This window comes from Grammomys surdaster, unplaced genomic scaffold (genome assembly GCF_004785775.1).
Source record: "Grammomys surdaster isolate TR1022 unplaced genomic scaffold, NIH_TR_1.0 238, whole genome shotgun sequence".
In the NCBI taxonomy this organism is placed as follows: domain Eukaryota; kingdom Metazoa; phylum Chordata; class Mammalia; order Rodentia; family Muridae; genus Grammomys; species Grammomys surdaster.
The window spans coordinates 3,880,808-3,903,364 of NW_021604683.1; the positions used below are offsets into that span (position 1 = coordinate 3,880,808).

The 22,557-nt window shown below is 48.3% G+C and overlaps 4 protein-coding genes across 4 annotated transcripts in view; 3 read left to right on the forward strand and 1 right to left on the reverse strand.

Annotated features, from left to right (window-relative positions):
- The window catches only part of Zgpat (zinc finger CCCH-type and G-patch domain containing), a 16,541-nt gene extending 13,594 nt beyond the window's left edge, over nucleotides 1–2,947 (forward strand). The window contains exons 2-6 of the mRNA XM_028774038.1: nucleotides 520–653; nucleotides 887–1,042; nucleotides 1,731–1,850; nucleotides 1,936–2,341; nucleotides 2,537–2,947. Coding sequence (XP_028629871.1) covers nucleotides 520–653; nucleotides 887–1,042; nucleotides 1,731–1,850; nucleotides 1,936–2,341; nucleotides 2,537–2,675 — 955 coding nt within the window. The 3' untranslated portion in view covers nucleotides 2,676–2,947. The remainder of the gene's footprint in view (nucleotides 1–519; nucleotides 654–886; nucleotides 1,043–1,730; nucleotides 1,851–1,935; nucleotides 2,342–2,536) is intronic.
- Nucleotides 2,948–3,064: 117 nt separating this feature from the next.
- Lime1 (Lck interacting transmembrane adaptor 1) lies at nucleotides 3,065–5,747 on the forward strand. The gene is made up of 6 exons (XM_028774039.1): nucleotides 3,065–3,559; nucleotides 4,338–4,458; nucleotides 4,631–4,688; nucleotides 4,760–4,847; nucleotides 4,943–5,304; nucleotides 5,403–5,747. Exons 1-6 carry the CDS (start codon nucleotides 3,388–3,390, stop codon nucleotides 5,604–5,606), a joined length of 1,005 nt encoding a protein of 334 aa, XP_028629872.1. The 5' UTR covers nucleotides 3,065–3,387; the 3' UTR covers nucleotides 5,607–5,747.
- A 215-nt stretch (nucleotides 5,748–5,962) lies between these two features.
- Nucleotides 5,963–8,808, forward strand: Slc2a4rg (SLC2A4 regulator). The gene is given in 7 exon segments (XM_028774070.1): nucleotides 5,963–5,969; nucleotides 7,786–7,969; nucleotides 8,022–8,072; nucleotides 8,074–8,118; nucleotides 8,373–8,455; nucleotides 8,458–8,749; nucleotides 8,751–8,808. Coding segments are annotated over 7 exon segments (720 nt in total).
- A 490-nt stretch (nucleotides 8,809–9,298) lies between these two features.
- Zbtb46 (zinc finger and BTB domain containing 46) overlaps nucleotides 9,299–22,557 on the reverse strand; it is a 73,374-nt gene continuing 60,115 nt past the window's right edge. The window contains exons 4-5 of the mRNA XM_028774062.1: nucleotides 17,120–17,295; nucleotides 9,299–12,999 (exon numbers count right to left, since the gene is read on the reverse strand). Of these exons, the coding sequence (XP_028629895.1) occupies nucleotides 12,595–12,999; nucleotides 17,120–17,295 (581 nt within the window). The 3' untranslated portion in view covers nucleotides 9,299–12,594. The remainder of the gene's footprint in view (nucleotides 13,000–17,119; nucleotides 17,296–22,557) is intronic.

The window sequence follows — 22,557 nt, forward strand, 5'->3', positions numbered from 1 at the left end:
TGTGTGTGTGTGTGTGTGTGTGTGTGTGTGTGTGTGTGTGTGTGTGTATTGAGAGTATATATGTGTGTTTGAGTACATTATGCATTTATGTATTTAGTGTATATGCATGTGTGTGTCTTGTGAGAGTATATGTTAATGTATGGGTATATTCTATGTATTTATATGTATGCATACATGTGTATTTAGTGTGCATACCTATATGACAGTATGTGCATGCATGTGTGAGATTGTACATATGGATATGCAGGTGTATATGGATATATTCATATGTATATGCATGAGAGAATATGAGAATACCTATATATTCACATGTGTGTAAGAGTATATGTATTTGTGCTAAGGTATGTACATAAGTGCATAGGTATAAAAGAATAGGTGTTTTTGCTGGTGTACCTGTCTTGACTTCTTGAATGTCACTCCATTACAGGCAGTGCCTTGGTGATGGCCTTTGTGCTCTTGGCCTTACTTGCTCCTGGTGGGCCATGTCTAAGCCACTGTCTTCTGTGGTTGTATCTATAGGTTCTCCCATGGGCAGGTGGTATCTGTGGATGAGCTACGTCCCTTCCAGGATCCAGACTTAAGCTTACTGCAGACTGGCTCTGCATGTTTGGCTAAGCACCAGGATGGCCTTTGGCACCCAGCACGGATCACTGGTGAGACTGCCCACACCTACTTGGTGTGGGACCCTTTTTGAAATACCCTCTTTATTCTTCATACAGCCATTCTCCACCTCCTCTGGGTTGGGCTCTGGGACTTCCATCTGGGCCCAAGAGGAGCAGGTCTGCCTTTGTCCCAAGCCCCTTCCCTTCCTGTTTCCCACTTTGTTCTTAACTGGTTGCCTAACCTGTAAAAACTACTGACTTACAGCTTGTCTCTATCACCCTAGATGTGGACAATGGCTACTATACTGTTAAATTTGACTCATTGCTGCTGAAGGAGGCTGTGGTGGAAGGGGACAGCATCCTGCCTCCTCTGCGCACTGAGGCTACAGAGTCATCTGATTCAGACACTGGTGATGCAAGTGACTCCAGCTATGCCAGAGGTATGGCAAAAATCAGTGCCTAGAAGCCATGGTGGAGAGGGAATAGAGCAGATTGGTGAGGACTTGAGAAACCAGAGAGTGTGTGATGTACTGGGTAGGACCCAAGGCCTAGCTTTTGCTTTTAGGAAGTACACATAGCAATGGGATGCAACAGTCAGCATTCCCTGGAGCAAAGTGGCACCACACTGTAGGAGAGAAGAGAATGCTGTTGTAGACCTGCCAAGGAGTCACAGGAAGTAACTGAGTGTAGAGTATAGGAAACGGTGTCTTCTCAGATAGCTTCCCAGATTTAGAGCTTGGGTGCTTGGTGGGTAGGGCAGAAGAGAATTTAGCAAATGGAAACTGTATCTAGGTGAAATAGAGATTTCAGGAAATGAACTAGTAGGTAATGTATAGTCTTCCTGAGGGGTTGGTTAGGGTAAAGATAGAAAGATGTTTCTGGGAACCTATGATGTGAACTGGTGGTTTCGGGGCTCTTATCCATGGTGGCAGATAGTAAGTAAGCTAAAGCAGTGAAGTTAGTTACAGTACAGCCATCTCTAAAGGCAGTTGCCAGGAGTGTGCACAGCATGCTTGGGGAACTAAAGGGGACCACAAGTCCAAGAGATCAGGCCCTACACCGGAGCTGAGTTCTTGGGTAGCCTTGGCTGGAGCCTAACCAAGACTTGGAACCCTCTGTCTCCTGCAGTGGTGGAACCAAACACGGTGGACACTGGGACCTGCAGTTCTGCCTTTGCTGGCTGGGAGGTACACACACGGGGCATTGGCTCCAAACTCCTCGTCAAGATGGGCTATGAGTTTGGCAAGGGTGAGTGCTTGCTGCCCTGAGATGAGAGGGAGGCCTCAACACAGCTTGGGAGTCCAGCAGATAGCACAGCCCCTGTCTTTCCCAGGTTTGGGCCGGCACGCAGAAGGCCGGGTGGAGCCCATCCATGCGGTAGTGTTGCCTAGAGGGAAATCACTGGACCAGTGTGCAGAGATACTGCAGAAGAAGACAAAGCGAGGCCAGGCTGGAGCTAAAAGGCCTCCAAAATGTCGGAGGAGTGGTAATAGACCTGAGGGCCGCCCACCCCCTCGAAATGTGTTTGACTTTTTGAATGAAAAACTGCAAAGCCAGGTTCCTGGGACCCCAGATGCTGGGGTGGATACCCCAGAGAGAAGGAACAAAGACATGTATCACGCCAGCAAGAGTGCCAAGCAGGCTTTGAGCCTGCAACTCTTCCAGACTGAAGAAAAGATTGAGCGGACCCAACGGGACATCCGGGGCATCCAGGAGGCCCTAACCCGGAACACTGGCCGGTATGTGTGGGATCCAGCTGAGGCAGTATGGGCTCTGGTGGCTATGCCCAGAGGATACCTACTAAAGGTCACCTGACCTGAGTAGCAGCTGAGTCTGAGGTGGTCTAGATACTGGAGGACAGGTATTGGCTACAGTAGCTGGGGGCTTGGTAGTGGGGAGCCAGGAGGCAATGCTGACCAGCAGGCTCTCCCTAGGCACGGTATGGCGACAGCCCATCTTCAGGAGAAGCTGGAAGGAGCCCAGAGGCAGCTGGGTCAGCTACGTGCTCAGGAGGCCGACCTACAGAGGAAACAGCGGAAGGCAGACACTCACAGGAAGATGACAGAGTTCTAGCGGCCCTGCCTGTATTGTGGATAGAGCCCTGGGACCCAGCTCCCAACTGCCTTGGCAGAAAGACAGCTGTCACCCTGATGCCTAAACAGCACCTGGAAGAGGAGCCAGCCCCTTCCAAGATGTCCTTTATTTATCCTTGTCAGCCTAGAGTGTGAACACTGCTGAGTAGAGATGGGACATCAGGGCTGATTTTGAACACTTATCTGCCCACCAAGCCCACCTACCAGTGTCTTGGGGTGTCTCCTTAGGACATTAAAGCGATTTCATCACAATTCTCTCAGTGGAGACTCAGCTGGCTTCAGGATCTCTGGGGACAAAGGGATCTGTGTAGGTCCTGGCAATAGACAGGTGGGCAGTGGGAGTCCCAAATGAGGCCACTGCCTCTGTCTAGGGTCCAAGATTCCAAGAGAAAAGCATTCTCCCTTTTCTCCCTTCTCTGACCACATGGGTAAAAACCTAGGGTGGCTTTTCAGTCCCAGTATTCACAAACAGGTAGGGTATGTAAAATGGAAACACCTTAGGAATACTGTCAGTGAGAAAAGCAGGCAGGCCTGACTCGAGTGGGTTTGGGGTTCATTTCTGGTTTTTGGCTGCCACGGATAATCCATCCAGTTGACCTGCTTTGGTCACCTCATTAATGGGTATCTGCCTCATTGGGGTAGAGGGGACTGTGCTAGTCTTTGTGATAATTGCCTGGTGATAGCAAATAACCATGATGAGGTGTGAGGAGAGCAGAGACTGTAGGAGCAACTGTGCAAGAGCTGTGTGGCTGCTGGGAGGTGCTCTGAGAAACACAGGAAGTGAGATGAGGCGTCACCAGCAGCCCACAAAGATCTTCCTGGCTGTCCTAGACAGGGCCAAGCAGCAAACTCTCGGTGGCCTTGGTAAGTGCTCCCCCATCCTCTATCCTGGACCAGTCCCCAAGCCTCTCCATGCCCTGGGGTCTGGGAGGGTTAGTCCCTGCCTGGTTAGGCCATTGATAACTTGGCTGTAGCTAGGTCAGTCAGCTTGGGCCACTCTCAGTGTAAGAAGCCTACATTCCAAGCCTGAAGAGACAGGCCCTCACCTCAGAAGGCTGTTCACCCTGATTTTACTCACCCTGAACTCCTGGGTGAGACGCTAATCAACTCTGCTAAGGGCAACTCCCGGAAAGGCAGGAACCTGGGAAGGGAGGAGTAGGAGTAGGAGTGCCCCTCATAGCAGCTCCTCCTGTTCACTGACACCAACTGCTTAGCTTCTGTAGTGAGTAGTCTAGGAACATTGCCTGACACAGGGGTCACTCTCTGGGCATTGGTGGCCGGAGGTGAGGTCTGTGGTCTGTGGCTCAAAGTCAGAGTGATGTCAGAGATTCCCCCAGGTGATGGGCTTGAGCTACAGTGATACAGCCCTGTTCAGTTGAGGTCATAGCTGCCCTGGCCATACTCTTTCATCTCCATTTCTGATAACTAACGGGGTAGACAGAGCACTTCTTACCAGGAACCCTAGCTAAAGAGGGAAAGGTGGGTCCCCCTAAGGCAGGGCAAAAATGCAAGGCTTGGGGTTTTCCGGTGTGCTGAGTCAACCAGGGAGAAGGAACCCACTAGTGGGCAAGATCTGCAAGTAGGCTGCAGGTGTACACTGTTCTCGCAGCCAACCCCCAGTGCTCATCTCTTCTGTCCCCAGGACTCCCTTCCCTGCTTCACAGGATGAGGCCACCGGTGCCTTCAGCCCCACTAGTTCTCTGGGTCATGGGCTGCTTCTCCCTGCTCCTTTGGCTCTGGGCACTGTGCACAGCCTGCCACAGGTATGTGCCTGGGATTCTGTCTGCCCTCACCCTGCATTGCTCAGAGCCAGAAGTCACAACAGAGAAGTCCATATGACAGCTCTACATGTGCTTCCACACTGAGCCTGGGCCAATATCTGACCACCTCTGTACCTTCCTCTGTTTACTAGACTAACAGCACTCTTGCCCCCAGGAAAAGAGCTCAGAGGCAGCAAACTGGGCTGCAGGGCAGTTTGACACCAGTGGAAATGGTGAGTGCCAGACTGTCCCTGGGGCTGGGATGAAGACAGCAGAGAATCAACCAGCCTTCCTTGCCCCCTAGCCACTGCTGAGACAGACCCATCTCTGCTCCCTCAGCAAGTCTGACACCAGGCTGCATGAGCTGCACCGAGACCCACGGTCCAGCATAGGTGAGCTCCTGGGAAACCATAAGTGTAGGGCTGGCTTCTATTTCCCACCACTAGGGCTAGCCCCTCAGTGACTTCTGCCTTGACTTCATCCCTAGCTCCACGGCCTGCTAGCATGGATCTCCTGCATCCACGATGGCTAGAGATGCCCAGGGGCAGCACAAAGTCTCAGGTACCCAACTCTGCCTTCCCACCACGGCAACTGCCCAGGGCCCCTCCTGCTGCCCCTGCAACAGAACCTTCTACTAGCCCTGAGGCCACTTACTCCAATGTGGGGCTGGCTGCAATTCCCAGGGCCAGCCTGGCTGCTAGCCCTGTGGTGTGGGCTGGAACGCAGCTAACCTTTAGCTGCGCCAGGCTTGGTCCTAGGGCCGAGTATGCCTGCATCCAGAAGCACAAAGGGACAGAGCAGGGCTGCCAAGAATTGCAGCAGAAGGCTAAGGTGATCCCAGCTACTCAGGTAATGTCAGCCTGGGTAGGGCAGGGTAGATGGGACTGAGCCCATCCTTCACAGAGGACAAATGCCAAGCCCTCCTTGGGTTTGCCTCTTCTCTCTAGATGGACGTCTTGTACTCTAGGGTCTACAAGCCTAAAAGAAGAGACCCAAGACCTGTCACAGACCAGCTGAACCTCCAGGATGGGAGGACAATTCTGGCCCTTGGGAGTGATGTGGAATATGAGGCTATCAATCTCAGGGGCCAGGATATGAAGCAAGGGCCCTTAGAAAATGTCTATGAAAGCATCAAGGAGATGGGCCCCTGAGCAGCTGAGCCCTTACATCCTGTATGCTTCTGCTTCAGGATGGTTTGATTGCAGATCCTTTTGTGTCTTTCCACCTCCACAGCTGACAGCACAAATCTCAGGTCCAGTCCTTGTGGCCTAATTAAATATCTGTTTAACAAGGTTGGCTCTCAGTTGCTTTTTTGGGGGGGGGGTTAAAGCTGGGAAGGTTGGAATGGGAGTTTTCTGAAAGGGTTAGAGATGTCCCCTTCTAGTCTTTGATTCTGATCCTTGGCCTCTGAGGCCATGACCTGGTTATTAGACTCAGAATTCTGAGGCAAGAGGGAAGACAAGCCTTTTACCATGGTGGTTTTCTAGGCCTGAAGGTCTGGAACAACATGGCCAGTGAGAAGAGTGGGGTCTGAATCATCAGATCCTCCTGAAACTTCCGTCACCAGCTCTTGAAGTTACATAAGTAGGTGGCTGTTGGCAGTCCTGAGTTAAAGAATAACCTGCTTGCAGGAGGCCAGCCAAGGTCCTACCCTTTCTAAGCTCTGGTAGCTTTGCAGGCACCCCAGTTCCCTGGGAAAACCAGCCCTCTTGGGCTGTGGGGTCTGCAGGAGTTGAGCCAGCCCCCAGGGCCCCCACTAGTCTGACCTGGAGCATCCTGCAATTGGAGGTCACTGACAGTGAGGCATGGGCTACTCGAGGTGTTGCTGTGGGGGAGGGGCAATGGACAGACACCAGAAGAAAGCAGGATAGGGGATATGGCCAGTCAGGCAGCTGGAGGGGGGCCAGAGCTGGGGGCAGATCCTGGGCAGGGGTCACCTTACTTGCTTTGCTCCAACCTGTGACCGAGTCGAGAGAGTCTGGTGTCAGTTCTGCGGCATAGGCCATGGAAGCTGAGCCACCCCACCCTCTAGCCAGTCTGGTCTGTGAACCTCACCCGCCTCACTCTTGAGGGTTAGGACCTAGCATCTGTAGCCTCCCCAGATTCTGAGTGCAGAGGACCTGGGTCAATAGGCTACACTGGTTACTGTACCCACATCACTGCAGATACTGGTGGGCAGGGGCACTGCCAAAGTTTCTTTGTGAAAATGGCATCCGATCTGTGCAGACTTTGGGCCCTGAGGTTGTGATAACTGGGGGTGTGCATTGGACTATGCTGTGTGTCAGTGTGTATCTGTGGGTCAAGCCAGGCTAAGCTGAGAGGCCAGGAGATGCTTCCTGTCAAGGCAGAGTTGAGGTGGGTCTTTGCAGTCCACACCAGCTGCATCTGGTGTGGGATTTGGGCACCAAACAGATTTGAGGTAGAGTCTGGCCTCCCCAGGCAAACTCTCCCCTCCCCCGATTCCTACCCCCATTTCAGGACCCTTCTATAGGTGGTATCCTAGTGGGCTTGGAGTTCTCAGAGCTGCAGGAACCTCAGACTATGAACCCAGGAGCTTTGGAAACCAAGGCTGGAGCCTCAGCACAGCTCCTAATGCCTCCTGTCCACATCCCAATGCCAGTAAAGAGGTGAGGCTTTGATACCCCAAGTGTGTATGTATATGTGTGACCCAATGTGTGCTGAAGTGGAAGATGCCAGCACAGATGTCAGTCTTAGAAGCCTCTGTGGAAAAGGAGTCTCAACCTGACTATCTAGGAATCTCTGGGGCCCTAGCCTCCACCTCAACACTTGCCAACCCTATACTGCTGACTGGCTATGCAGCAGGGGCTGACTATTCAACTCCCTGGGGATCTGCTTGTGCTTTGAGCCCAGTCTCCTCAACTGCTGCCAAAGCCTTGCTGTTCCACACTCCTAGGTCTGGTGCTTGGCCCACAACTGTGTTGGCTGGGAGGGCTGAGCCATTGCTGTCCTCACCTATTAAGTGGTCCTTCAGAACTCTGCTCAGCACCAGAGTCTGAAGGAGCCATTATGGAAGGAAGCATGTGCTGTGGAGAACTTAGGCCTTTATGGACCCCTGTCCTGTTCTGTGATTCCTGAATTTTTAGCTCTGCAACCTGGGCTGGTGGAACCAGGCCTTCTGCCTGATGTCCACACACATGTCCAGGCCTGCACGTGTATGGTGGGCAGCCTCATCTCTACGATCCCCCTATTCCTCAAGGCTCACCTGAACAGGTGGCAACTCATAATCAGAGACTTGGAGGGAGCCAGCAGGCAGCAATTTCTGCAAAGCAGCTTGAGCCTTCTGAGCTCCTGCGTGGAGTTTCCCTGCAGAGTCTGGCTTGGAGCCCTGGAAGGAAGCCGTAGTTCATCCTCCAGGCAGCTACAGCAGTAGCAGCAACAGTGGAGACTGGGGCTAGGACCTGATCAGCAGTCAGTCTTCTCCACCATCCCCACTATCCCCTAAGCCAGCCCACTTTCTGTTTGGGGAGGCCACACTGGGAAAATCCCCTCTAGGGTTGGGCAGGACAGGGTGGCCACTGTTGACCTTGGCCCCTATCACCTCAGAGCTCTCTTTAGATCCTGTTCCAGTGCCTATGGAAGAGCTGTGGGAAGGTGCTATGCAGTGTCTAGGATGCAGAGACATATCCACTTGGTGCACCTGGGGTACGGTGAGACTGGGAGTCAGCTGAGATCTTTACCACTTATTACCCAGCCCCTCAAACTATATACACCTTAGGTTAGCCCCAAGTTTGGCAGGCAGGGCTGGTATGTAGGCCCTGGCCTGTGGCCCCAAGTAGCCAGACAGCTCTGGAATGAGCCACAACCCCTGTTCTGTTTCTCTCCAGAGTCTTCTGAGATTTGACCCCAGTGTCTATCTGTGGCCACAATGTCTATTATTGTGTCACTTCTGTTCCTAGCAAGAGGCAGGCAGAGCCAGAGCAGAGTGATGGCAAGGACTTCAATTACACGGAGCTTGATGTTGGCATGAGCATGCTGCTTGATGCAGTCTGATCCCAGTGTCTCCTATCGTCTCTGTGCCACTTACCTCTCCTCATGTGGAGCTCCCAGAGTTGCTGGAGCCCCCAGCTCTTCCCAATCTGTTACAGCCCTTAACTTCGTCTCTACCTCCCAAGCCCAGCTGTTCAGCTGTTCCACAGGCATGCCACGGTGATCACGCCTATCAGCCAAGTGAGGTGGTAAAGGTCTCAGCTGACAATTCTTCATGCCTCCTGCATGTCCCCTCTAGAAAGCCCTGGGTTGGTGCCAAAAGTGCCGGAAAGAAAGTGTATGGCATGGGACCTGTGGTGCTCAGCTTGCTGCTGGAAGAGAGCCTGCTAGCAGTTCCTGGACTGAGCCAATGTGTGATGGCTACTGCTTGGCCTTCTTCTCACTCCTAGCCTGAAGCTACAGCAAACCTGTGGTGGGATGTGACTCCTGGAGGTGGAGGGGTGACTGAATGCTCAAAGTGCCTTGGAAGAAACTAGCCTTTTTGCACTAAAGCCAAACTGCTTGTTGTCCTTTGGCTTCAGGGGCACTTTGCCTCCCTGTCTGTCACTTACCTGCTAGTGAAAGATGTCAGTGGACCCTGTGAGAACCTGTTTAAGATGCACTTCGAGAGGGGTCAAGGAGAGGAGTCTCATGCCCACATTTAAGGTAGTAGTCCCAGGAGTGGGGGGGGGGCTGACATTTTGTCATGTTAATGAAGCTCAGGTCATAGGAGTGGAGGAGAAAAATTAAAAATTGTGGAGATTGAATGATAAGCAAAAGAGTTGGCAGCTGCTTCCACCCAACGTGAGAGCCAAGCAAGGAAGGTACTGTATTCAAACCACACAGGAGGCATCTGCATGGAGCAGCAATTTCCCATTTTATTTAAAGTGACCATTTTGCAAGAATGTCTACACTAAATCCCGTCACAGAAAGGAAACCCACAGGCAACCTGGAGCACACCTAGGCAGACAAATCGCAAGAACCACTAGAGAAGGTAATCCTTACCTGTCTGTGGCTATAGAGAGCAGGACAACAGAGAAGTGAACCCCACCAAGTGATTATGACAAACCTCCCACAAATATTGAACACATCTTCAGTACAAACACAGTTTTATAATAATTAATATAAAGTCAATATAATATAGATTATCCCCAGAAAAAAAATCAACAATCTTCAAACACTGCCTTTTTTTTCCTTTTTGTTGACAGACTGAAAGCATGTTGAAAAAAATAAATATTTAAGAAAAGCACACACAGCACCCTCACTACAAATGATTCTAAAAGAGCCACATACAAATCACAATAGGATCTAAAAAATAACACCACCATTAAGTATGGCTTTCTTAGGAGTTGTACATGTCATAGAATGAGCCAAAGTAAGATTATCTTTCATAATATTGCAAAAAGTTCCAGTTTTGCATTTTCTCAGGTTTTGTTCTGTTGCCTGTTTTTAAAGGAAGATGTGCAAAATTGGAAGCATAGCTGTGTCTTTTGGGTCAGGTCCCCGTCCTCGCAGTGTCCTGGTCCCCAAAACTCAGAGTCTAAATACACAAACTGGTTGGGATCCAGAGACCCACACCCAGGTCATATCGCTTTCTCATCTCAACTTCACAGCACCCACGCCACGGGCTATATTTTCCACTTTGGTGTTACAAACACCAGAATACAGACACACACACATTCAAAAAAAAAATACAAAATGTGAAATGTAATCTACACATTTTTCTTCTTCATAAAAAAATATTTATTAGTTTGAACATTGATTTAAAAAAAGTCACATTAAAAAAAAAAAAAACTTCAATACATACATCTTTTTCCCTCCGTGCCTCCTGAGATGGATATGTTCATCTGGATCTCTAGAATTCCACTTTCCAATTGGAAACTGAGCCAGAACAAAGCCTGCCACATGGCAAACACTTGGAAGGTGGTGGGACCAGAACTGGGACCCTCAGTTTTCTGCTACAGTACTGGTTTTAAGGAAGTGCCCTGTGGCACCAACAGGGAACCCCAGAAAGGCCAGAAAAGGCAGTCTGGAAGGGGAGCCAGTCAGAGCAAGACATCCTGAGTGGAGGCACAGGTGCCTTGGGAGGTGGGCCAGGGGTCCTGCATCCTGGGCAGGACAGCCTGAGAAGTTGGAACTGATTAAAAAAAAAATCCAGAGACAGTGGTAGCAAAGGTCTAGTTTCCAAATGCATTTTATAAGAAAGTGTTTAGAAAAGGCATCTTAAAAGAGGGAGAAATAGTAAATTTCAAAGTCTGAGAGCTCTCATTGGGTCCTGGCAAGGCTAGAGAGTCTCAGCCTGGAGTTTTGTTGGTAAAATGAGGTTTAGCTATGTCATCGTAGATGGAAATGTACTCCAGAACTGGCATTCCTCAGAGCAAAAGGCAGTGTGAGTGGAGGGACACACCGCTTCCCAGACAGCTGTTCCTACACACTGTGTATAGGAGAGTCCTGGTCCTGTTCTTCCTGTTTTGTTTAAAACAATAGAAGCTATGATTGCTTCCTTCTATAGGACCAGGCCAGCACCCTCTGTAGTGTGGTCAGCTAGTACTTGAGGCGTGTCACCAAGTGACATGTTCTGTACAACCATTGGGACCTAAATTACAGTTTTATGGGGTATCTCCTTACTTACCAAAGAGAGATGTGCCAGTTTAAAAAAAAAAGAAGTATAAAAGCTATTTGAGTTTCTGAGAAAGGGAAACCAAAAGTCTCTAGTTGGCCATAATGCTTAGTGGCCTTATGAGCCCTTGCACAGGGTGAGGTTAGCCCACCAGCACTCACCAGAGTGCTCACTGAACACCACTGCAGTGGGCCTTCAGGAGGTGGGTAAGGGATGGAATGTCTTGATAGTTTGTCAGAAACAGCCTCAAGAGGAGGACAAACTGCAGTATCTATGTCTATCCTGCCAGTAAACGGACAGCTGTCTCTCTGGGCCTCAGAGCCATGGAAATGAAGCCCACACTTCGCAGAACAAGTGTGAGAGCCTTCAGAAATACAGCAAGAGGACTTGGCGAAGAGTTAAAGGAAACCACTCCTGTAGAGTCCTATCGAGTAAGAAAAACAATTTGAAACAAAGTAATCTATAGTAACCACCTCAAAATGTCTCTGACTTCTTTAAAATTTGGTTCCTAGGCAGAGAGGCATAGCAGCACACTGCAGCTAGGAACGCCCACCTCCAGTGTTAGCAGCAACAAAGGCAAGAGCTGAGCTCTATCTGGTCCAAGGAGGGATCAGCAAAAGCACAGGCAGAACTCAGGATGCACAATGGGGCTCTCCAAGAAAGTGCACACAGAACAAAGAGCTGTGGCCTTTGCAACTCAACCCTGTGACCCTGAAGTGGAAAGTATCCCGCCACAGGTCCCCTCTTGAACAGACAGCATTCCTCCTCCGCCTGCCAGTTAGGTAGCTGCTTCCCACAGAGATAGCACCTGGAGCCTGGGGCTTCCAGAGAGGCATCTGCAGCCATTTTGTGTTAAGCACCAAAGCCTGGAGGTAAGAGGGTTGCAGGACTTTTTGCCCACTAGGTTCCACCAGCTGCCATGGGGCAGCAGAAACCAAGAGGACAGAGTGACACAGGGCCATAGCCCATAACCTGACTGCTTAGGGAGGGGGGATAGAAGGAGATTGAGCAGTGCTGTGGATGGAGCAGTTTGTGTTTATGCAAAACTCAACACCTACTCAGGCCTGCAGTCTGGAGGACTGCCCACATGACTGTAACCAGTGCTGACCCTGACCTGTACACTGAATCATCTTGCATCCCTAGCCAGGTTCACAGCAAAGGGCTCCTTTGATACCCTGAGGAAGCATGTCCAGGCCTCGGTGCAGCCCTGCCCATACATCTAGACACCTGCTGGGGATTCCATTAATACCTGGACAGGTGGGAGCATGCATTCTCCCTTTTCTTAAACCCACACTGTACCCCTCACTTTGTGTTCAGTCCTAGTGCTCGCCAGTCACTGGAGTCACACCCAATCTTTAGCTCACAGGACCAGAGCAATGGGGAGGGGTATAGCACAGAGGAGGGCCTGTAGGGAAGAGCTTCAAGGAGTAAGCATAGCCCTGCTCCTGGGTAAGTAAAGATCCACTAAGACACACAAACAGGTGGACAAAGCGATTCAGCCACCACTCACCCTGCCCACTAGAGCAGAGCCCCTAGGAGATCCAGGCAAAGTCCTTATCAGGCTCCCCAGAGGGGCTGTGAGGCCCCTGTGGAGAGTCCTCATCATCCTTGTCATCCCCCAGCAGTGCATCCTCATGTGCCAAACCCACGTCGTCCTTCCATTTGGCCACATCCTCATCCTCATCCTCACCCAGCTCCTCCTCAACTTCCCCTCGTGGATCATCCGGGTCCTCCAGGTATGGCCCTTCACCAGCAAACAGTGCCTCAGGGGAGCCCTCACCACCTCCACCATGGTCCAGTGGTGTGCCCACACCCCGACCAGCACAGTCTGCACATACACCATGGCGACGAGAGCCGTGCTTAATGCCCACGCTGGCTGCAGACATGAACACACGGCTGCACACTTTGCACACGTACTTCTTGTCCTTGCTGTGGACCTGGAGGGACAGAGCAGTCAGTGGAGGGGTGAAGTATTGGGGTGAGGAGTACAGTCTTAGTTAGGTCATGAGAGGCACAAAAGGGACAGCCTCTAACAGGGACTGAAGGGAACAGATCTATCTGGAGCCTACATGGCAATATCACTAGAGGCAGTAAATCATCTTGGGGATGCTATAGGCACCAAGGGAAATGGTGTCATGCCACCAGCTACAAACTGGGCCATATCCCAACATATCTGTACCACCATATCATATCTCTCACTTCAATGTTACAATTCACTTGGTCATATTACTCCCTCTGCCTAAAGTACTCTTCTTTCAAACTTCCATGCAAGGCAAGCTGAGAGTCTTCTGTCAGCCCTAGAGCAGCTCTGGAGCCCAGCTAACATTAACCCTGTACAGGCAGAGGAGCTGGCCTGGCAATTCAGGTGGTGCAGAGCTAATAAATGCAACACTGCTCACCTGGGTGCATGGGACAGGGAGCCCATACACAGCTGTGTTTGGAAGCTCCAAGTGAGATCTGCCTTCAAGGAAGCCTAGTCTAGCTTGCTGGGCTTGGGCAGCATGGGAGCTACAGGTGAGGAGAAGCTACAGGTGAGGAGAAGCTACAGGTGAGGAGTAGAGGTAGAGGGGTCAGTGTGGAGTCCTAAGAGATAATGGGTGGGAAATGGACTGGAGCCTGACAGCAGGGCAATGGAGCTGAAGCCCAGCCTGGCTGCTATGCACATTGCTTCCATGAAAGGGGGAAAGTCCTTCAGTCCTGTGCCTCAACTGAAAGGCAAGGACAGAGATGAGCAATTAGGGTCAGCAGAGGAAATATGGTAGCCAGGGAGGGGCAGTAGCAGTCAGTGTCTTACCCATTGTAGTACTTAGCAGGAAGACACAGTATTCAGTAGAGGGGCACAGAGTGTACAAAACACAAAACTCTGGAATTCCTGGAGGAAAACTGGGAGGTCTGGGCCTGAGGAAGTGTGCATAGGAACCAGTGTACTCTGCAGAAAGTTAGTCTGTGCACAACTGCCTTCCTAGAGATGGGATTTGTAGAGTAACCATAGGATGGGATTTGTGGGGTACCCATAGGAATTCTCAGCCTGGCCGGCCTCACTGTACCTCTTTGTATATAAGACCTGACCCTAAGCTTCAAAATGGAAGCTGAAGGAACCCAAAGGAGACCATAACTGTCCCTGGCCAGACAGTCCTAGGCCATACACAGGTGGACTGATTTCAGGTCAACACCCTTGGCTAGAAACTTCCCCAGACTCTAGGCTCTCTTCCTTCCTGCATATGCTGCCACCAGTACCTGCTGGAGAACAGGCCACACACAGGTGATTATAACTTGTTCCCACTATTCTGAATCTGCCAGTTCTCCAACTATAAGCATGACAGCAAAGGGCTCCTATACTCACAAAGATCTGACCACAAGGTGGCACTGTGTTCCTATCTAGGCCTTGAGTGCTACCCTCCCATCCTGGGATTCCCAGGCTTCTAGTCCTAAAGATCTTGCGGAACACCCAGCCTCCTCTCTCTTGAATACACCTTTCTTGCAGACAGAGTTACCTTCTGCAGAACTCTGAGTTAAATCTCAGATATCCACCAACTGAGAAAAACCTGGGAAGCCTGCAGCATGACATGGAAAGGGTTGTCACTAGGGGGAACTGGTGGTCCTTGAAGCTGGGAGCCAGTCTTACAAGCTTCCCTGGAAGTTTGATTCTAGAAATGAGACCTCTAATAACTTGGTACACAGGACACTTTTTGGTTTCTTTGGCTTACGTGTTTCTCTCCCTCTCTCAAACTGGCCTGAAATTCTCTATACCCTTGTTTCAGCCTCTGTAATTCTGCATTTACAGATATGTTTTATCATGCTTGGTTTTATGTAGTGCTAGGGCTCAAACCCAGCGGTTTCTGCAATATTAGGCAAATACTCTGCCAAGGCCTTGTTTGCCATTTTAAGCCCAGAGTTTCCCCCTTTCTCTACCACAGAAGAACAAAACTTAGACCAAGTTATATCAGTGTTGATTATACAGGAGCAGGCCTCTTGATTATACAGGAGTCTGGTACTACCAAGTTTCCTGTAGCCTGGGGACTACCATATGAACTATTGGTTGGCTGTACTATGATGCTCAGAGATTACAAAGGTGTTTCAGGGAGCCTCTTCTCAGAACACTCACCCATCCTAACTGACATGCCAGGAAGAAGCACAAGAGAAGGATGCTAGGTATTGTGCAATCTGCTGCCATGCCCCTTGACAATGTTTAGAATACTACAAACCCATGCCTTCCTGATCCCTGACAATGTACAGAGTGGCCCTCAGCACTGTGTCTCTACCTCTGGAGGGGCTTGGAAGGGTTTTTGCTTGCCAAGAAAAAGTCAGGGCAGTAGATGGTGAACAGTAGATGGTTTGGGCTGCAGAGCTGCCTCTGATGCAGGGGACTCTACTTTTTCAGAGATAGGCATCCCAAGGAAACTAAACTATATAGATCCTTTTCCCATGCAAGCCTTAACATATGGGGCATCATCATCATTAAATACAAGATCTTACTATGTAGCTGATTCTGAGTCTGGTACACAGGCTGGCTTAGAACTTATCATCCTCCTGCATCCTCCTCCAAAATGAGGTGACACTTTGAAGTGGGGACGACTGCTTCAGTTCCTGAAGTGGGAACAACTACCCTACGTGAAGGGCAGGCAGAGTGATTCAACCTCAAACAAGGGTGAATGTGGTTTTGGTTAAGAAAATGCAGACTTTTCATTACCTACAAGCTGAAAAACAAGACCCAGTATTCTCTGAATAGGAAAATCTGTGTGGAGGTGACAACATCCCACTTAAGTTTTACCTCAGTCTGTAAAACAATCTCTGTCGATTCAGCAAAAACAAACACAGAACTAGTGAAAAGTTATTTTGTTTCTCTTTTTGAGACAAGGTCACATGTATCACAGGCTGGTCTTGAATCTGCTAGTAACTGAGGATGACCTTGAACTTCTTTAAAAAATTACTCTGTGTGTGTGTGTGTGTGTGTGTGTGTCCCAACACCAACTTGTCCACACAGAGGACAACCTGTGGAAAAAGAGTCTGTTTTCTCCTTCCAACCATGTGGGTCCTGGGAATTAAACCCAGGTTGTCAAGCTTGGTGGCAGTTATCCTTATCCACTGAGCCAACTAAATGTTTTGAACTTCCGATACTCTTTACTCCACTTCCCAAGTGTTGGTACCACAGAAATATACCGTCGCATGGTGCTAGGGATTGAATTCAGGGCTTCATACATGTTAGGCAATCACTCTACTGACTGAGCTACATTCCTGGTCTCATTAGCAAAAAGATCTAAAACCAGCTCTAAGACTTCAACCAGCTATGAGTATACAAAACTCTAGGACCTGAGGTTGGGGCAGGGGCTGGGGGTCTGCTCACAGCAAGTCAGGCAGGTGTGTCAGAGGTCCCTATTTTGGATAAGCCCTTGCAGGGACACCTTGCAGACCTGCAGTCAGGGTCAGTGAACTAAGGAGTGGAATGGCAGGCAGGCAGCTCTTCCAGGGAAGATGACTGCTGAAACCCAAGACCTCCTAACTCTATCTTCCTCTAAATGTGGCCCTCCTCAAACCCTGATTCATTTTTCAAGCTCTAATTCCTTGACCCTAGCCTTCCATAAGCTGCCTGTGCCTGCCTGACTTTGCTGATGTATCTTGCCTGTTTCTGGACAACTTTTTCTTTCTGTCATTTCTTGGCTAGAAAAATTCATCCTTCAACACCTGCTACTTAAAAACAGCCTGTTAGGTACTAAGAACCAGACACAAGAGTAGGGATGAAAATAGGCAGGCCAGAGTGTAGGTAGCAGTGTGCGCTCTGCAGTGGCTGAGGGGGCCAGCAAGCAGACAGCAAGCAATGTGCCATCACTCTCTGCACTCAGACTCAGACAAGCTTGGAGCTCCTGAGGAGAGGCACAATAGTGGGGGGGTGGGGGGAGCTCTCCCTGTTCTATCTCACAATCCCTCTGGCAAGGCACCTATTACTGGGATGGGGAGATTGGGGTGTCCTGTGTATTCTACACTCTGCTCCTGACCTGCCTGTCAGGACATGTGAGATCATTTTATCATGTACCTTCATACACTGGCGCCTACACTCACCAGAGTATGTCGCTTCATGTGCTCTCTCCTAGTGAACTTCTTCCCACAGATCTCACAAGGGTAGGGCCGTTCTCCAGTATGTGAGCGCATATGTCGTTTAAGGATGCACTGGTGCATGGCTGAGAAGCTGCAGTAGGGGCACTTGAACTTCTTCCTGATCACTGTGAATTCGTTCACTGAAAGACAGTAGAAGAGACATTAGCACCTGACCCCACATGACCAACCACCTCATTCCACCTCCAAATATACAATCTACCCACTCATCAGAGTACAGGGAGGTGGCTATACAGCTCTCAGGAGCCTCCCACAAAACAGACAACCTTACAGGACTCTGCTGAGAACAGATCAAGAACTTCACTGAGTCAGCAGCTTGCTATGGGAACAAGTCACCCTGCACAGCTGTCTTCACCCTGTTCAGAGCTTCCCTATACCCATGATCCCACTGGACACCAAAGCATATTTGGTACCGGTGCATTAGATACTACCCTGAAGAGGAAGATAAGAAAAAACTAGCATTCAAGCTAGGCAGTGGTGGTAAACACCTGTAATCGCAGCTCTTGGAAGACAGAGACGTGGATTTTTGTGAATTCTGGTCTATAGAGTAAGTTCCAGGACAGCCAGGGCTAAAAAAAATAACAAACAAAAAACAAAAACAAAAGCTTCCGAAAAGCAAACAAACAAAAACCAAAAACAAACAAAAAACAGCATTCAAGCATGGCACAAGCCCAAAAGCTAGAAAGAATAACCAAATGGTTTAATATAGTTCTGTCCTGACAAATGGACAGCACACTGTAGCAAGGACACTTCGCTGTCATCTCTATTACGTGGATACAATCAACTTCAAAAGCTCAGGGGATTCCTCAGTGTCCCCAGTGCTATCCTGCTTCTGAGGTCACAGCCAGAGTGTGGGTCTTGGAACTGAAGAACACAGAGAACAGCCCTGAGAACACCCAGGTATGCACAGGCCTGATAATGTGTAGAAGACCCTCTTTAAGTCATAGGGAGCCCCATGCTTATGTGACAGTCTTTTATTCTCAAATGTCCTGTGATTCTAGGTATCTAGTATGTGCTTCCAGCAGGTGAACATTGAGCACTCTGTTCTAGACCTGGAGAGGCCCTGAGTTTACCCCTAGCATCTATAAGCCAGGCCCTGATACATTACAGCAGTTCATTACCCAGAGCTACTGTACACATTCCTGGTTTCTGTGTTTCTAAAAAGAATACTGGCCAGGCAGTGGTGGTGCACACCTTTAATCCCAGCACTTCGGAGGCAGGGGCAGGTGGATTTCTAAGTTCGAGGCCAGCCTGGTCTACAGAGTGAGTTCCAGGACAGCCAGGGCTACACAGAGAAACCCTGTCTCGAAAAACCAAAAAAAAAAAAAAAGATACTGAGTTCCTACAGAAAGCTGAATACACTCTTCCCCAAGACTTCCTTTTCCTTAAGACTTAAGTTCTTAGTAAGGCCATACTGGTGCAGATCTTTAATCCCAGCACCCAGGAGGCAGAGGCAGGTGGATTTCTTTGAGTTTGAGGTCAGTCAGGTCTAAATAGAAAGTTCCAGAACAGTCAGAGCTTCATAGAGAAATACCATCTTGAAGAACAAACAACAAAAACAAAACAAAAGTATTTTTAAAAGATTTATTTTCTTTGCATGTGTATATAAAGCAAGCTGGTCTACAGGTAGGAACTGGGGACAGGGTGGGGAGGGAGATTCATCACGGCCTAGAGAATGAAACCAGTCACTATGGTCAGCAATCTAGTTTCTTTCGGGTCTCTTTTCCTTGTAAGAACACCATGTGTACTTGCAGATCTGAGATCATATGTACACTAGATGGAATATCATATGCAGCATACTGTGAGCTCATTTTGAAGCCGTCACTTTGACCACACATCCTGAGTGTTTGAATAATCTGTAACTTATTAGAGATGATAGTATTGGACATCCACATTGCTTACTTTTTCCCCCCACAGAAATGCTTCAGTGGGTCTCACAAAACAACTCCTGAGAGACAGACCCTGTTTCCATTTGTTGTGCCTTTAGCCAACCCCAGTGCCCAGTGTCAGGGGAGTATGGGAAGCAGTGCAGCTCCTGCAGACAGACCTTCCCAAAAATGGGTTCCAGTAGGAGACTGGAGAATGTGGCAGTGATAGCCATGTGATGCCAGGTTTTCTGTGTATTCTAGATGAGAGACATAGAGGCAAAGCAGCTGGCACTTAACTCTGCATGACCAGAACTAGTGGTATAGTCATGACATATGCCATGTGACAAAAGGAACACACATCTGGCCAAAACCCACACCAGTCCTGGAGCTCCCAAAAGAGAAAACACGAGCTGCTTTTTGTCCTTTCCTTTTAGGCCTTGACTTAGCTCACATTCCAGGCAACAGAGCACTGTTCCTTAGGCAGAGACACAGCCTGTCACATACCTCCACAATGGCCTTTCTCACTCCCATGATTCCTAGTCTCCTCTTATCACATTTAAAATAAATAAGCCACTCAAAGACAGGAAGGGAAGACAAGGAGCCAAGTTTCTACAGCGTTTTCTTTAAAGATGTCTTGGGGTTGTATCCACACTCTCTATTCTCCTATAAACACAAAGATTAAAGCATGTGGTTGAGCATGCTTTTAATCCCAGCACTTGGAAGGCAGGGGTAGGAGGATCTCTGAATTTGAGTCCAGCCTGGTCTACAGAGTGACTGCTGAGATGACTCAGTAGTTAAAAGGACACACTACCCTTATAGAGGACCTAGTTTGGTTCCTAGCACACATATTGGGCAGCTCACAGCCACCTATAATTCCAGCAACATGTGAGCCAACACCCTCTTCTGGCTTCCATAGGCACGCACCACCACCATCCCCACATTTATAAAAATAAAATACTGAAAATTTTACATTATAGGGGCTGGAGAAATGTTCAGTGCTTAAGGGCACTTGTTGCTGAAGACCCAAGTAGTTCATGATTGTCTATAATTCCAGTTCCAGAGAATCTGATGCCCTCTTTGTTGTCTGTGAGCACCAGGCATGGATATGGTGCACATATGTAGAGGCAAGCAAACATTCATACAGGTAAATAAAAATAAATTTAAAAATTCAAATGGGACAAGTAAAAATCATGAGACAGGGGCATGGAGGAAGGAGATATAGAACATTATATATATATATATGAAAGAAAGAAAGAAAGAAAGAAAGAGAGAGAGAGAGAAAGAAAGAAAGAAAGAAAGAAAGAAAGAAAGAAAGGTTTGCTCATTGTGAGAAAATGACCAGTGAAATTCATCATGTTAGTAATTAAGAATAAAACTGTAATCATCTTGAATCATCAGAAATTATTTAGTAAAATTCAATCGACATTCTCTTTCATGGCAAATAAAAATCTGTAAAAATTTTTAAACATTTTAGTCGCATATTTAGAATACATGTTAAATAAACACTTAGAAATAGAAAGCTTTTTTTTTTTTTTGGAGACAGGGTCTCACAATGTAGCTCTGGCTATCCTGGAACTTTCTCTGTAGACCACACTGGCCTCAAGAGATCTGCCTGATTCTTCCTCCCAAGTGCTGGAATTAAAGGTGTGCACCACTACACCTAGCTATAGATTTCTTTCCTTAGAAGAATAACTCAGTCTAGATATGCCCATGATCCCCTCCTTGTGACAGGCTTTGCCCAGAGTGGACATAGATGGTAGGTGGATGCTCCACTTAACCCTACACTTCCATACTGGACTGGTGATATCACTGTAATCCTGGCACTGGAAAGGCTGAATTAGGAGGGTGGAGAGATTGAGGCCAGGGTGGGCTATGTAGAGACCTCAGCTGTCTCTCAGCAACTCGAGCACTGAGAGTCCCTAAACCTTATCAGAAAATGCAGGCCAGTCCCACTACAAAACAGCAAAATAACTCTGCAACATTGTACACCTTGAGACTACAACACTTGTGCATAGAAAGCATCCTTTGAAACTGTCTATATGATCAGTGAACAATCCCTTGTCTTTTGCAACATGTAGCTTAACTTTATATTTTTACTGTTGCCAAGCCACAAGATGCCACCTTCAGACATCAACAATACCCCTCTAGCTGTAGAATCCACAAGTGGTCACTCAGGAACCTCTTCATTACTGTCAAGAGTGCAGAAAACTGCCAATGAGTGAGACACAGGATAGAGAGGTTTGCTACACTCAGACAGAGAAGTCATTGGGCACTTCCAGAATCATCAACCATGAATGGTCCTGTGTATGTTTCTTCATTGAGTGACAATTTCCAAAGCACTGCCCTTGTAATGCATCTCATTAATGGGTCCAAAAATATATGCCTCATTTTTCCATTTATATATGTACCTTTTGTATTAAAATAACAAAATATGAAGACATTCAAATTCTTTTCAGAAAAATTTTAAACACTTGTTATTATATTTATTTACACATTTGGGGGTGCATATATGGAACAGTCAGATGACAGTTTGTGGCCATTAGTTCTTGCCTTCTACTGTGTGGGCTCAGGGGATCAAACTCAGGTAGTCAAGCTTGGTGGTTAAGTGCCTTTACTTGCTGAGCCATCTTGTCTGGCCTTCAAAAAATTTTTATCTTATGTAAAGTGTACATATCTCTTTTTTTAATTATTCACTTTACATCTCTCTCACTGCCCTCCAGGAAAGGTACATATCTTAAGAATCATCTGCAGCATACTCAGAGGATCCTTTCAAGTCAACCAGAGCCAGCCCTGAGGCTAACCTACTCTTTCATTTTGCTATTCTAGGACTTGTGTCTGTGGAGTCATCTGTTCCAGTCTGGCTAGATTCAGTCAACATCAGTCTGGAGAAGTACAATCAGTCCATTCTTGCTTGTCGTAGTATACTGTTTTACTTTTGTGCAACCAAATCACGGTGTGCCCGTTTCTGCAGATTCATTTGAGCCCAGTGCTGAAATGATCCTTCATGTGTGCCTTGGTGGACAGCAACCTCTTGTCTCTGTTGCATACCCAAGAAAGGGGATGTGCCATAGACTGCTGGCTAAGCAGCTTTTCTTGTGAGTAGATTTCCTATTCAGTATCCGGTATCATTCACATGGTCTGCATTGCTGCCTCAAGCACTGCCATCCATCTCTAGTGCAATAAATCTGAACAGCTTACACAGTGTCAGCCAGGGTCAAGTCCCACTCCTCTTTCTACCAACCGGGCCTCTAATTTCTGTATTTGAAGCTTTGATATAGGGGACCATTGAGGGACAGCTACTTGCAGGTGTGGCCATTCTCTAAAGTAAATGACCACCTGTGATGGCTGATATTGTTAATTTGACGGTATATATAATCACCAAAAAGTCTCTGGGTATGCCTGTGAAGGATTATCTGAATTGGGTTCCTTTAAATGTTTGTAGCATCATTCATTCCACAGGCTAGGCATCCAGACTACACAGAAAGACCAAGTTCAGCTGAGCGCCAGCATTCATAA